Source organism: Symphalangus syndactylus, chromosome 20 (assembly GCF_028878055.3).
Source record: "Symphalangus syndactylus isolate Jambi chromosome 20, NHGRI_mSymSyn1-v2.1_pri, whole genome shotgun sequence".
In the NCBI taxonomy this organism is placed as follows: domain Eukaryota; kingdom Metazoa; phylum Chordata; class Mammalia; order Primates; family Hylobatidae; genus Symphalangus; species Symphalangus syndactylus.
Window position 1 is genome coordinate 53,081,687 of NC_072442.2, and position 13,338 is coordinate 53,095,024.

General features: G+C 46.0%; 1 protein-coding gene across 6 annotated transcripts in view; it reads right to left on the reverse strand.

Moving 5' to 3' along the window:
* Window positions 1-373: 373 nt before the first annotated feature.
* The window catches only part of TRIM16 (tripartite motif containing 16), a 51,720-nt gene continuing 38,755 nt past the window's right edge, over window positions 374-13,338 (reverse strand). For 4 of the 6 annotated variants that reach the window (XM_063629361.1, XM_055256315.2, XM_055256312.2 and 1 more), the window contains 4 exons: window positions 8,114-8,347; window positions 4,927-5,092; window positions 4,043-4,138; window positions 374-1,626 (listed from right to left, as the gene is read on the reverse strand). In XM_063629361.1, coding sequence (XP_063485431.1) covers window positions 1,043-1,626; window positions 4,043-4,138; window positions 4,927-5,092; window positions 8,114-8,347 — 1,080 coding nt within the window. In that variant the 3' untranslated portion in view covers window positions 374-1,042. The remainder of the gene's footprint in view (window positions 1,627-4,042; window positions 4,139-4,926; window positions 5,093-8,113; window positions 8,348-13,338) is intronic. The other 2 variants (XM_063629360.1, XM_063629358.1) reach the window with 2 other exon arrangements.

The window sequence follows — 13,338 nt, forward strand, 5'->3', positions numbered from 1 at the left end:
GCGCCTGTAGTCCCAGCTACTCAGGAGGCTGAGGCAGGAGAATGGCTTGAACCTGGGAGGCGGAGCTTGCAGTGAGCCGAGATTGCGCCACTGCACTCCAGCCTGGGCAACAGAGCAAGACTGTCTCAAAAAAAAAAAAAAAAAAAAAGGAAGGCAATATGATGTGGTGGTTAAAAGTCCAGTGTCATTCTAACCAGACTTGAATCCCAGTTCTGCCCCTCACTCACCATGTGACAAGAGTGACCTTGAACAAATTAGCTAACTGCCCCGGACCACAGTTTCTCCATCTGCAAAATAAGGATGATATAAGCATCTACCCAATGGGTGTTCTGTGAGGACTGAGTTAATGTGCAGGAAGCACAAGAACAGTATCTGGCACATAGGAAATACACAAGTTAGCAATTTATTATGATAACTGCAATCTTTTCAGCCACTCTGAAGGTTCCTGGTCATCCATTCTGGGCACAGTGTGACATTTACCTGGACAGGAGAATGGCACTAGAAGATGAGAGAGATTCGGTGCCTAAAAATTACTACAAACAGGCTGGGCGCAGTGGCTCACGCCTGTAATCCCAGCACTTTGGGAGGCCGAGGCGAACGCATCACGAAGTCAGGAGTTTGAGATCTGCCTGGCCAACATGGTGAAACCCCGTCTCTACTAAAAATACAAAAAATTAGCTGAGTGTGGTAGCAGGCGCCTGTAATCCCAACTACTCGGGAGGCTGAGGCAGGAGAATCGCTTGAACCTGGGAGGCGGAGATTGCAGTGCGCCAAGATCTTGCCACTCCACTCCAGCCCGCGCAGCAGTGCAAGACTCCGTCTCAAAAAAAAAAAAAAAAAAAAAAAAAAAGAATTACTGCAAACACATAGAGAACAGCACCATATGGAGCAAAAGAGAGCAGCTGGAGAATGTTTTCATTCAGAGACCCCATAGGATTTCAAAAGCCAGCTACCATCAGCAGTTATTTCTGCCCCCAAATCACCCTAAAATGCAAATCCCATCACTGTGGCTGGCAAAGGTCTGGGATATGGCTCCTGGAGTCTAGGGAGCAGTCTCCACCAAGGACGGTGCTGGCTTCTCAGGTTCCTCTCCCAGATCTACAATCCGGATGGCGTTTTCCTTCTTGGAAAGCCAGAAGGCAGCATAGACTGGCTCTGAAAACTTGCAGGCAAACTTGTGAACCAGAGTCATGGCATCATACTCTACACCGTAGAAGGAAAGGATCCCTCCCGGGAAGTCGACATAGACCCCGAGCCTCCGGAAAGGGCCGGCTTTGAGCAGTGTCTCCATGTCACTGTGCCAGGCCGTGAACTCCTTCCCGTTCCATTGGAGGCTCCAGGAGAAGTTGTTTCCGGAAATGCAACTGTTGCGCTCCTCCCCTTTCCGGTCGATGCCTTTGCAGGTCAGGCCAACGTAGGTGCCTGCCCCGAAGATCTCCACCTCAAAATAGTACCTGTGCAGATACAGACTCTGTTGGGACAGCACCTGCCGCCAGTGCAGGAACCTGCTGGGGAGGTCTGGGTAGGGGTGCTCCCAGGGCGTGGTGTTGGTGACCTTGCGGTTCTTCTCCTGCAGCCGGAGATACCTGTGTGCCGTGTCTGGGTCAAACGTGATGTCATGCGCATCTGAGGAGACACAGAAGGCAGGAGAGTGGTTCAGGAACTGACAGCTGATTCAGACAGAACGCTTTAAACCCAGCTGGGCTCCAAAGCACATATGAGAAAACATCCATTTCTCTGGTCTCTATTTACCCAGGCTGCTGTTTCCCTAGGAAAAGAGGTGAGTGAAGACCAAAAAACAGAGAGCACAAATCATCTACACCCTTCCCTTATGAAGCTCAAATTGCTTGACATTGATATTATTTGATGAACTGAATCAAGAAATATATTAATTTACTCATTCATTCATTCATTCATTCAACAAACATGTATTGAATGCCTGGCATTATTCTACCCAGTGTTGGCAAGTGTTTGAGGAAGCAGCTACTCCTATACCCACATTTGATCCATTCATTCATTTTTTAAAAGATTTGACCAACATCTTAAAAATGAATGAATGGATCAAATGGAGCATGAAGAACTCTCAAACATGCCCTCATATTCTCCTCCCACTCCCAAAGAATAATAGGGTCTCATGCACCCCATTGCTCAAGTCAAGCTGTATGTCATTTTTGACATTTGTTTTGCCCTCATCCCCTTCCCCTATCCTCACTACACACACAGGAAGCAGTAACTCCTATGGATTCTACCACTTCTCTCCAGCCCCCTGTGTTACCCCCCACCTAAGCCACCACTTATTTCACTTGGACTAGTGCAATGGGTTCCTGACTGGTCGTTTGCTGTTCTCTCTTGCCCCCTTCAAGACCTTCTCCACAACAGAGGTGTGCTGCTTGTTTCAAGCTGTAGGCTGAGGCCAGTCATGTTGTTCTAGCTTAAAACCCTTTCGTGATGCCCCTTGCTCTTATGATAAAGCAGCGACCCCTCACCCTGGCCTACCAGGCCTCACATCCCTGGTCCTTTCCTGTATCTCTGACTCTCTCTCTTGATTACTACATTTCCACCGTGCTGACCTCAGACCTACTCAGCACTCAATCCTCTTTGAGCCTTTGGTACAGCCTGTTCCCTTAGAGATGTGATCATGCCCTACTCTGAGTCTGGTGATTCCTACCGATCCATTCAGGCTACAACTGAGAGTTCATGTCCTCGAAGAGGCCCTTTGTGACTCTAAATCACTCTCTCTCAGAGCACCATGGCTTTTTAAACTTGGCGCCCCTCTCCATTTGTAATAATATATTCATGTGAGTGTTTGCTTCCTGCTTGTCCTTCCTCTAATCTATGAGCTTCACATTTTGCATGGGATTCTTCTCTAGCTCAGAGAAGATGCTCAGTATATACTTGCCAAGTGAATTAGCATATTAAACGCTATTTTAAAAATCCCATAATTAAAAAAGTTCTCACTGGGTTCAGAGGCTTATGCCAACACTTTGGGAAGCTGAGATGGGAGAATCACTTGAGGCCAACAGTTTGAGACCAGCCTGGGCAACACAGCAAGGCACCATCTCTACAATTGTTAAAAAAATTTTTTTTAAGTAGCCAGATGTGGTGGCATGCACCTGTGGTCCCAGCTACTCAGGAGACTGAGGGAGGAGGATTGCTTGAGTGTGGGAGGTCAAGACTGCAGTGAGCCATGATCGAGCCACTGCACCCCAGTCTGGGCAACAGAGTGAGACCCTGTCTCAAAAAATATACATACATACATATATATATGTCTACATGTATATATATGTAAACATACAAAATATGTGTTAAGTGACTGTTTATGTCAATTAACAGAAGGCTATTACTAGTTAAGTTCTTGAGGAATCAAAAGCTACATGTGGATGTTCAACAATATGAGGGATTGGTATCTCGACCCCCACATGGTTCAAGGGTCAGCTGTGCAGTGTTTTAAAAATGCTAATAGACCAAGTCAATACCACTTAATGACAGGTCAATGAGTTATGCAATTCTGGCCAAGTCATACATAGAAATGAACCACTTGGTAACTAGCCAAGACTCTTCAAAGTGCTATGGTCATGAAACACAAGGATTGAAAGACTGATCCAGACTGAAGGGGACTAAGAAGACATGGAAACATCTGCGACCTTGGATTGGACTTTGGGACAGAAAAAAAGGGCACTGATGAAAGAGTTGGTGAAAGCTGAATAAATTCTGTAGATTAGTTGATAGCATTGTAGCGATATTATTCCCTGGTTTTGATCAATGTATTACAGTTATGTAACGTGTCAACATTAGGAGAAACTGAGTGAAAGATATATGGGAATTCTTTTTCCTATTTCTGTAATATTTTTGTAAGTTTCATATTATTTCAAAATGAAAAGTTAAAAAAAATTGTTTAAATTAAATTTTAAGAAGTATATCATTTAGGGATAGACATGAAGTTGCAAGAACCTGAAACCTAGGTGAGAGACGGCGGTTCTGACTTAGCAAAGCACTGCACTGATATCAACAACTGGAGAAGGGGGTGCCGTTCATAACTTACATTGGAGGAACTGTTCCCTGGTGCTGGGCTCAGGTTTGGAAGTCCAATATTTGCGCTGAACAACGGCAGACACTTGAGTTCTGATGTCATACTCCTCTAGAAAATCAGAGAGCTGTGAATGCACACCTGTCCAGGTGGTCAGGAGAATCTGCAAATCAGGACTTCCCAGCCACCCTTCCCTGGGCTTCCTGGGGAAAGAAGGGGCTGAAGCCTAGTAATGTTTCACAGAAATATGCTCAATAGACTACATTTCTTTCATAGGTAAGGCATAAACCACTGAAAAAGTGATCCAGACTATCTTGGATTTCACTTAAAAGTATAGGCATCAGCAACCTGGGAAGCTAGTCACAGAAATGCCAGCCGATGGCATAATATGAGCATGACTAATTGTCCTTCTCTGGGTCTCAATTGTAAAAGAAAATCATTAAGATGAGAGTCCATTAGTAACACACCCTGTCTGAAGAATGGCTTTGAAAATGAGACATTTGGCTGGGCGCGGTGGCTCACACCTGTAATCCCAGCACTTTGGGAGGCCGAGGTGGGCAGATCATTTGAGGTCAGGAGTTCGAGACCAGCCTGACCAACATGGTGAAACCCCATCTCTACTAAAAATACAAAAATTAGGCAGGTGCCTGTAATCCTGCTACTAGGGAGGCTGAGGCAGAATAATCTCTTGAACCCGGGAGGCAGAGGTTGCAGTGAACCAAGATTGCGCCATTGCACTCCAGCCTGGGTGACAGAGCAAGACTCTGTCTCACACACAAAAAAAAGAAAATGAGACATTCCCCTGATTTCATCCTCCCTTCCCTGACTCTCCGTCACCTTCCTATCATCTACTGCTAGAGACACACCCACTATAGTCCATGGCCCAGAATGCATCTCACCTTCCTTGGCAAACTCCTGGAGCTTTTCCTTATAGTTCTCCAGCAACTGGATTAAGTGTACAGTGGAGTCCGTGATAACTTTGCGGATGCCCGAGAGTTTATCCTTCAGCCCTATGTAAACACTAGGGAAGGTGATGTCTTCAGTATTCTTAAACTTGCAGTACTCCTGCAGAAAAGGAAACAGCAGAATTTGCTGTGGTTTCTGTATTTCTAAACTCAGGCTTCTCTCCTCATTAAGTCACTTTTTGCATCTGTAAAATGGGCTGACGGTAATGTGTCCTTCACAAAGAAAGTACATGTAAAGTGTCAAGCTCAGGGTCTAACAAAATAGAAAGCAATTTTTTAGCTGCTAAACCCTCAGAATAAGTGGGATTTTAAAAAATCAAGTGAGAAAGTGGGCTTTTAAAAATCAAGATGTACTAGATGGCCAAGAACAGCCCCAATACACAGTCCAGACTGGGGACCAAAAAATAAAGAACATTCTTGCTTTGTTCATTCCATCAGTACTTGTTTTTTGACAATTTAAACACAAGCCATGGTAGAAAATGGAGGAGCTCTCAGGCAGGAGTGCTGTCTCTTCTTTGTCAATTTCATCCAATGCATAAATTTCTGTAATTCTTGTACCTTGCTTTGTATTTGGAAAGTGTTTTCACACAGATAATCACATAGTTTCATGTAAGTTTCAAAACAACGTGTGATCAGGAAAGATGCTTTCAGATATAACACAGTATCAAACTTCAGCTGCAACTGAAGCATTAAAGAGCAGACCAGGTATAGCAGAAAACATAGCAATGAAAACAGCTGTATGAAAATGATTAGATAGAGCCATGGAAATCAAAACCAGAGAATTGATAGAGAAAAGGGTAATTCAACATTTTAATGCTATATACTGTACATGACAAAAGTAGCATTTTAAATCAGTGGAAGAAAGGATAAGTTATTCAATAAATGTTGTTTTGAATGCCTAAACAACAATTTGGGGGGAAATGTTATCTTTTGCCAAAATAAATATCTTTTTTTTTTTGAGACATAGTCTTGCTTTGTCACCCAGGCTGGAGTACAATGGCGCGATCTCAGCTCACTGCAACCTCTTGCCTGCTGGGTTCAAGCGATTCTCCTGCCTCAGCCTCCCGAGTGGCTGGGACTACAGGCGTGCACCACCATGCCTGGCTGATTTTTTTTATTTTTAGTAGAGACAGGGTTCCACCATGTTGGTCAGGCTGGTCTCAAACTCCTGACCTCATGATCTGCCGGCCATGGCCTCCCAAAGTGCTGGGATTACAGGCGTGAGCCACCGTGCCCGGCCAATAAATAAGTTATCATACACTAGAACTTATTTTATATGTATTAAAGTCTTTTATGTTAAAAATAAAGTTACAGGCTAGGTGCAGTGGCTCACAGCTGCAATCCCAGCACTTTGGGGGGCCGAGGTGGGTGGATCACGAGGTCAGGAGTTCGAGACCAGTCTGGCCAAGATGGTGAAACCCTGTCTCTACTATAAATAAAAAAAAAATTGGCCGGGCGCGGTGACTCACGCCTGTAATCCCAGTACTTTGGGAGGCCATGGCCGGCAGATCATGAGGTCAGGAGATCGAGACCATCCTGGCTAACATGGTGAAACCCCGTCTCTACTAAAAATACAAAAAAATTAGCCGGGCATGGTGGCCCATGCTTGTAATCCCAGCTACTCAGGAGGCTGAGGCAGGAGAATCGCTTGAACCCGGGAGGCGGAAGTTGCAGTGAGCAGAGATCGTGCCATTGCACTCCAGCCTGGGCAACAAGAGCGAAACTCCGTCTAAAAAAAAAAAGTTAGCCAGGCGTGGTGGCAGGCGCCTGTAATCCCAGCTACTCGGGAGGCTGAGGCAGAGAATTGCTTGAATCCGGGAGGCGGAGGTTGCAGTGAGCTGAGATCATGCCACTGCACTCCAGCCTGGGTGACAGAGCAAGACTCCATCTCAAAAAACAACACACACACACAAAAATAATAAAGTTACAAAAGGAGAAAAGAGAAATAATTTATATACTCGTTGGGTAGATCTTAAGGGAAACTTGTGAGGTGGGAAGCCAAATGGTTATTAAATGGTTATTCATATTTTCTTTGTGTTTTGATATTGAAAAGCAAAGAAACTGACAGAAAGAGAGACGCTTTGTTGGTGTTTTTGTCTGTCTTTCTCTGCTTCTCTTTTACTCATTCGAAAGTTAACTATGTTGTATTTGTGTGAGGATTACGGATTTTTTTTCTTTTTTGTGTGTTTTCCAAGTTTTTCACAATAAATATTTGTTTTTTGTAACTAGCAGGTAATTTTTTCAAAAATGCAAGCAAGAAAAAAATTGTATTTCAGAATATCAGAGCTTGGATGGAGCCTTCTGAAATATTTACTCCAGTGGGCTTGTTGATAAATGAGAAATTTGAGACTCAGGGATGTTAAGAGCTGTTACAGAGCTGTTTTGTGACAGATTCAGGATGTTGCAGTTTACCCCCAACCTAGTGTTCCTTCCCCGAAAGGTTACATGTTCTTCAGATCTGGCTCCAATGGCTTATGGTTTAATGTCTGATGATACATTGTAATGAAAAGCATTTCCTGGTTCCAACAGTTTACCTTTAACTTCTAATGATACATTGTAATGAAAAGCATTCGCTCTTCTGAGCCTTCCTCAGTTACTCCAGCCACAGCCCTCTCTGAAAAGCAGCAGGCTCCAGTCTCATCCCTACCAAGCAAACCTCCATGCAGTGGACTGCTGGAGCGGTTTATAAAACATACTGACTCTCATCATTCTCCCATCTGAAGCCCTTCCCAGCCAGACACCTGCCTGGCCGTGCTAGCCTCATCACTCTGCACCCAGTACCCCAGGCTCCACCCTTGTTAAAGCACCTTGGCTCCCCAAGTCAGCTGTGCTTCCTCAAACCTCTCTGCCTTTGCATATGTTGTCCCCTCTACGTGGAACACACTGCACATTGAACCTGACTCATCTTCCAGGACCTGCTTCAAGCTTCCCTGAGCAGTCCTTCCTCCCTACCCCTCCTATACTCTGCTGAATGAAGAATCTGCCTCTCTCTGTTCCCACAGCTCCCTGTGCACACCATTTAACAAAAAACAGTTCCATTCACAGATGGCCATGGGCCTAGCAAAGAGAGGGTGCTTTGTGGGGAAGCTGTGGGATGCCTCTGCCCCCGCACCCCCCATACCTCCAGGAACTGTACAGTGTTGCTGATGGCCACCATCCTCTCCAGCTCCTGCTTGCTTTTCTCCATCTCGGCACCCCTGTACTCCAGGTGGGCCTTGATACCGTTGGCCTGGCTCAGCGCAGCTTGCTCCTTCTCCTCTAAGAAGAGCATCACATTGGCCTGGGCCTTCCTTACAGCAGCAAGGAGTTCCCCAAACTGCATTTCAGCCACTGCTTTGACCTCTGACACCGACACCTGGGGGTAGGGGTGGGGGTGGAAGGCAGCCAAACATTTCTTAGTGAGGCATCCAACTTGATAGAAGCTCAACATACAGAAATGTCAGCTTGAGAAACACATATATTAGGGAGCAGTTCCCTATTGTAAAAGGAATCCTTCATTCTCATGTGAATTCCAGGTTCCTGGAAAAAGGATTTACGTATTAACTTGGTCTCCTCATCCATTTGATGAGAAAGTGAATTCCTCTATGACCTCTGAGGTCCCTCACAACCCTGACACTCTGGGATTGTTAATCAAGTTTCTGAAATTGATTTTCCTACCAGAGCAATGCGTGTATTCAGTCTACTTGATAGTTATATTTCAAGAGGTAAAGAATTTGGCTTTTTTTTTTTTTTGTATAATCAGCATGAATTAGCTTTCTTAGCATTTCATTATGCCCAGTTAAACTGACCACTGAGTCCATCAGAGCCAAATGCATGTCTAAGATGATACTGTCGCTACCACACACAATCCCCATAAAACGTTTAGGGTGCAGATGACCATGGCACCCAAGCAATTCCAGGACAAGCATGTATATGCAGAACAGAATGTGACATTCAAATAAAATATAAAAGAAAACCCATGTGAGAAGCATTAAGGGTTTGAATGATGGGGCACATGCATGTGGACTCTTTTGCATGGTGTGCATCCTCTACGAATGCCTTCAATCGGTATCACGTTTACGACATCTTCCAAGTTCTGAAGGTTTCCTCTTCTCTGGTATTTTTAAGAATTGGTGCAGATGGCCGGGCGCAGTGGCTCACGCCTGTAATCCCAGCACTTTGGGAGGCTGAGGTGGGTGGATCACGAGGTCAGGAGATCGAGACCATCCTGGCTAACATGGTGAAACCCCGTCTCTACTCAAAATACAAAAATTAGCCAGGTGTGGTGGCAGGCGCCTGTAGTCCCAGCTACTCGGGAGGCTGAGGTGGGAGAATGGCATGAACCTGGGAGGCGGAGCTTGCAGTAAGCTGAGATTGCGCCACTGCACTCTGGCCCTATCCCATTTGAGACTTTCTGAGCACCCCTCCAGGTGCTGTTTTCTCTTTCTCCTCCCAATGTAAAGGGCCAGCTCTGAACATCAGGGCTCCAAAGTGAGTCAAACAGCAGATATCCTTGGGCAGAGGCTTCAGGGGCACCTCCCATCCCTGGCAAGGAAGGAGAGAGGGAGAGAGGGAGGGAGAATGAGACCCAGATCAAAAAGGGGAGCACAGTAAGGAGAGGACTCAGAAAGGATGGGATTCTGGGCCCAGGCTGAGTGGGAACCTAGAGGTTTGGAGGGAGATAGGAAGAAAAAATGATGACACCAGATAGGTCTTCTGCCTGGCTCAGGCCCTGGCTTAGGCCAGGGCTCAGCAATTCATTCCATGAGAATGGTCTCTGATCAGTCTTCAATCTGGTGGCAAAGGGAGGAATAAGCAGGGGAAAGAAAGCAAGGGGTATCCCTACTGGAGGAGGATGGTGGGAGGACACAGACAATCTCCCTATATTCTCTCTCTCTTTTTTTTTTTTTTTTTTTGAGACAAGGTCTCCTCTGTTGCCAGGTTGGAGTGGCACAATCTGGCTCACTGCAGCTTTGACACCCCAGGCTCAAACGATCTTCCCACCTCAGCCTCCCAAGCAGCTGGGACCACAGGTGCAAGCCTTCATGCCCAACTAATTTTTATATTTGTTGTAGAGATAGGAGCTTACTATGTTGCCCAGGCTGGTCTCAAACTCCTGGCCTCAAGCAATCTGCCGTCCTCAGCCTCCCAAAGTGCTGGGATTACAGGTGGGATTACGTCCGGCCTACATTCTCATTTTTATGCCAACTTTTCCATTACCTGTTGGCCTCCTTGAGGTTAGGTAGCTGACAGAGCTGGGAGCAAATAAGCTGTGGTAATAGGATTAAGGAAAAGCGGGGATGGTAGACTTTATCCAAATTCTTCCAGCCTATACCAAGAAAAGCTTTTGGACAGGTGATGGTGTTGAGAAGCCAGGGCAGCAGGAGAGGCGATTTGGGAAATCTGAGGCTATCTGGTGTCATGGCTCCCTCTGGAGCCCTGTTATTCAGGGCTGGCCCTCACCCTTGGGAGGAGGAATAGCAGCACCTGAACCAGCTGCTCAGAAAGACTGCAGGTGGGGATAATAGTAGAGAAGGAGGCAGGCAGAGAATGGGCTCTGGACTGTGGATGGGAGGCTCAGAGCACTGTGTGAAGAGTGAAGACCTGAGAACCAGGAAAGCTACCTGGGCCCCACCCAGGCCCCCCAAGTGGCAAACCTGCTGCATGGGGCTCTGCCAGGTATAGGCTCTGCAGCCCTCTGACACTTCACCTCTCTCCCTGTTCCCACTCTCCTGAGAATGAGGACCCTCTGCTGCTAGCCTGGTCACTCTTCTAATTATGTAACAATAATCATAAAAACAACCAACATGTAGTAAGTTCTTACTATGTGCCAGGCACTTTTCTCCTAGCAACCCTAAAAGGTAGGTACTATTAGGGTCTCCATTTCTTAGATAAGGAAACTGAGACACTGATAAATAGACTGATTTGCCCAAGATCACACAGCCAAGGTTTGAACCAAGACTGTCTGTCTCTGGAGTCCATCCCTTTGACCACCATTCCACACTGCCTTGAAGTAGGGCCCAGGGTTGGGGATCCATGTGTCTGCATTATAGCACTTAGCTGGCGCAGCCTGTCCTCTCCCTCTGGGCCCTGGCACATTCACTAGGATGAGCTGGGGAGGCACATGAGGAGTTCAGCTGAGCTTTCAGCCCATGGAATGTGGCTGTGTGGGGGTTGCAGGGAAGGACCTTTAAGTTTAGCTCATTAAACAGAAGCCCTCCCAAGACCAGAGAAGAGACAGGGCTTAGCCCCTTGTCCACTGTGGGCACCAGTTAGGGGAACATCCTATACCCATAATGGACTATAAATACACAGGCTGCTGCTGAGCAGGTGACCAAGAGGGAAAGAGGCCAAGACTCCCAGCAATTCCTGAACGAACTGTTTACAGGTGTTGCCTCCTTGACATTGCAAATACTGTAAATTCTGATATAGTAATCATCGCTGGATTTAAATCTAAAAGTCAAATTACATTTCCATATGGCAAAGAAGTAATGATGAAGAAATCTACCTCAGAAGACAGGAGAGTTTTGCTTATAACTATTTGGGAGTGGGGGCAAATGGTGGTGATGATGTTTGATCCTGGCTCTGCGTTAGCTAATGTGTCCTAGTTCCCCGGCTTACTCACCCTTCATGTCCACTCAGGCTCCAGGTATCCAGGCTCTAGGAGTCACAGAGGCCACAGAGTGCTCCCTGCCTGCACTGCCTGCTCCCGATCACCTCCAGAAAGCAGGAGCAGGACACAGCATGGGAACCAGCATGAGGGTGTTGTGGGAAAGGAGCAGAATCCTGTCTACAATTATGACCCATAGGTTCCTCATAGAAGCACGATACCACGAGGCTAAGAAGCATGAGACTAAAGACAAACTCAGGATCCAAATCCTCACCCCCGGCCCCAACTGAGGCCATCCTGAGGAAGGATGGTGGAAGGGAGGCGTCAGATGATATTGGATTGAGATTGACTTCTGCTGTGGCCTGGCCCTCATTCCTAAACCCTCCCATTGAGAAACACTTCTTGCTTGAATGTAAATGTAATGTGCAAAGGGCATTACTTACTGCGAAAATGATGACAAGCAGAAATAGTACAGAGAGGAGAGGCCTCAACACATTCAAGGAGCCAGCAGGTAATGGTTTAAAGAGTTGAGGGTGGTGTACACGCCTATCAATATACTGAGTCATTCTTAGGTAAAGGGAGCAACAACTCTAGGTTCTCCCCTTCCATCAATCTAGATGGCCCTAGACAAGTCTTGTCATCTCTCCATGTCTTCATGCCCCTTGTGCATGGTAGCTATTGTAATAACTACCTCCTCTGGTCATCACGTACTTATGAAAACTGAGGAGGGATCAAAGTGTCTGAAAATTAAAGAGCTGGGAAACACAAGACCATCCATGTGGTTCTACAGGTTATCTTGAGCCTGGAAATCCATTATCTCTGAAGGTTTATAAGGCTTTAAAGGGATAATTCTCTTTCTTCCTTTAATAAGATATTGTGGGTAAGAAAGAGGTGTTTCATCCTTCAGTAGCTAGTTGGTTGTAAACACCCAGAAGGTGAAAATTAAGTTGAAATGAATAACTGCATTAGGGGTAGATGAATGGATGGATGGATGATGGATGGAATCATTCATTCTCAAGATATAAAGATGACAATGCTGATTCACTTCCATAGGGTAGGTGTTTAGCATTCTCTCTCTTTTTTTTGAAACAGAGTCTCACTCTGTTACCCAGGCTGGAGTACAGTGGTGCAAACTTGGCTCACTGCAGCCTCTGCCTCCTGGGTTCAAACAATTCTCCTGCCTCAGCCTCCTGAGTAACTGGGACTACAGGCATGCACCACCATGCCTGGCTAATTTTTTATTTTTTAGTAGAATCGGGGTTTCACCATGTTGGCCAGACTGGTCTCGAACTCCTGACCTCAAGTGATCCGCCCGCCTCAGCCTCTCAAAGTGTTGGCATTACAGGTGTGAGCCACTGTGCCCGGCCTGTTTTGCATTCTCTTCTGAGTGGTGGTTATTGGCTTGCCACTGATGAGAGGCACTTGCAGAACTCCTCAGAGTCCACTTGGAGACCACTTACTGCCTACTTAGCCTGGCACACCATGGCCTTCTCAAATACCATCACCAATCCTGAGTTCTCAACTCCTTTTTTCCAGCTGCCAGGTCATAGGACTGGTGAGACTCACATGCAGAACACCCTCATATAATGGAAGAAGCCAAGATTACGTATAGTTTCTGGACCTCTGACTAAACACCCAGCCCCCCACACACATACACTCTGTCAAGACAGCATAAGCAAATGTAGAAATAAGAATGTTATTACAGGATTAGTCTTGGTTCTAATTTATATTATTAAAAAGCAAATCACTTGCCAGGT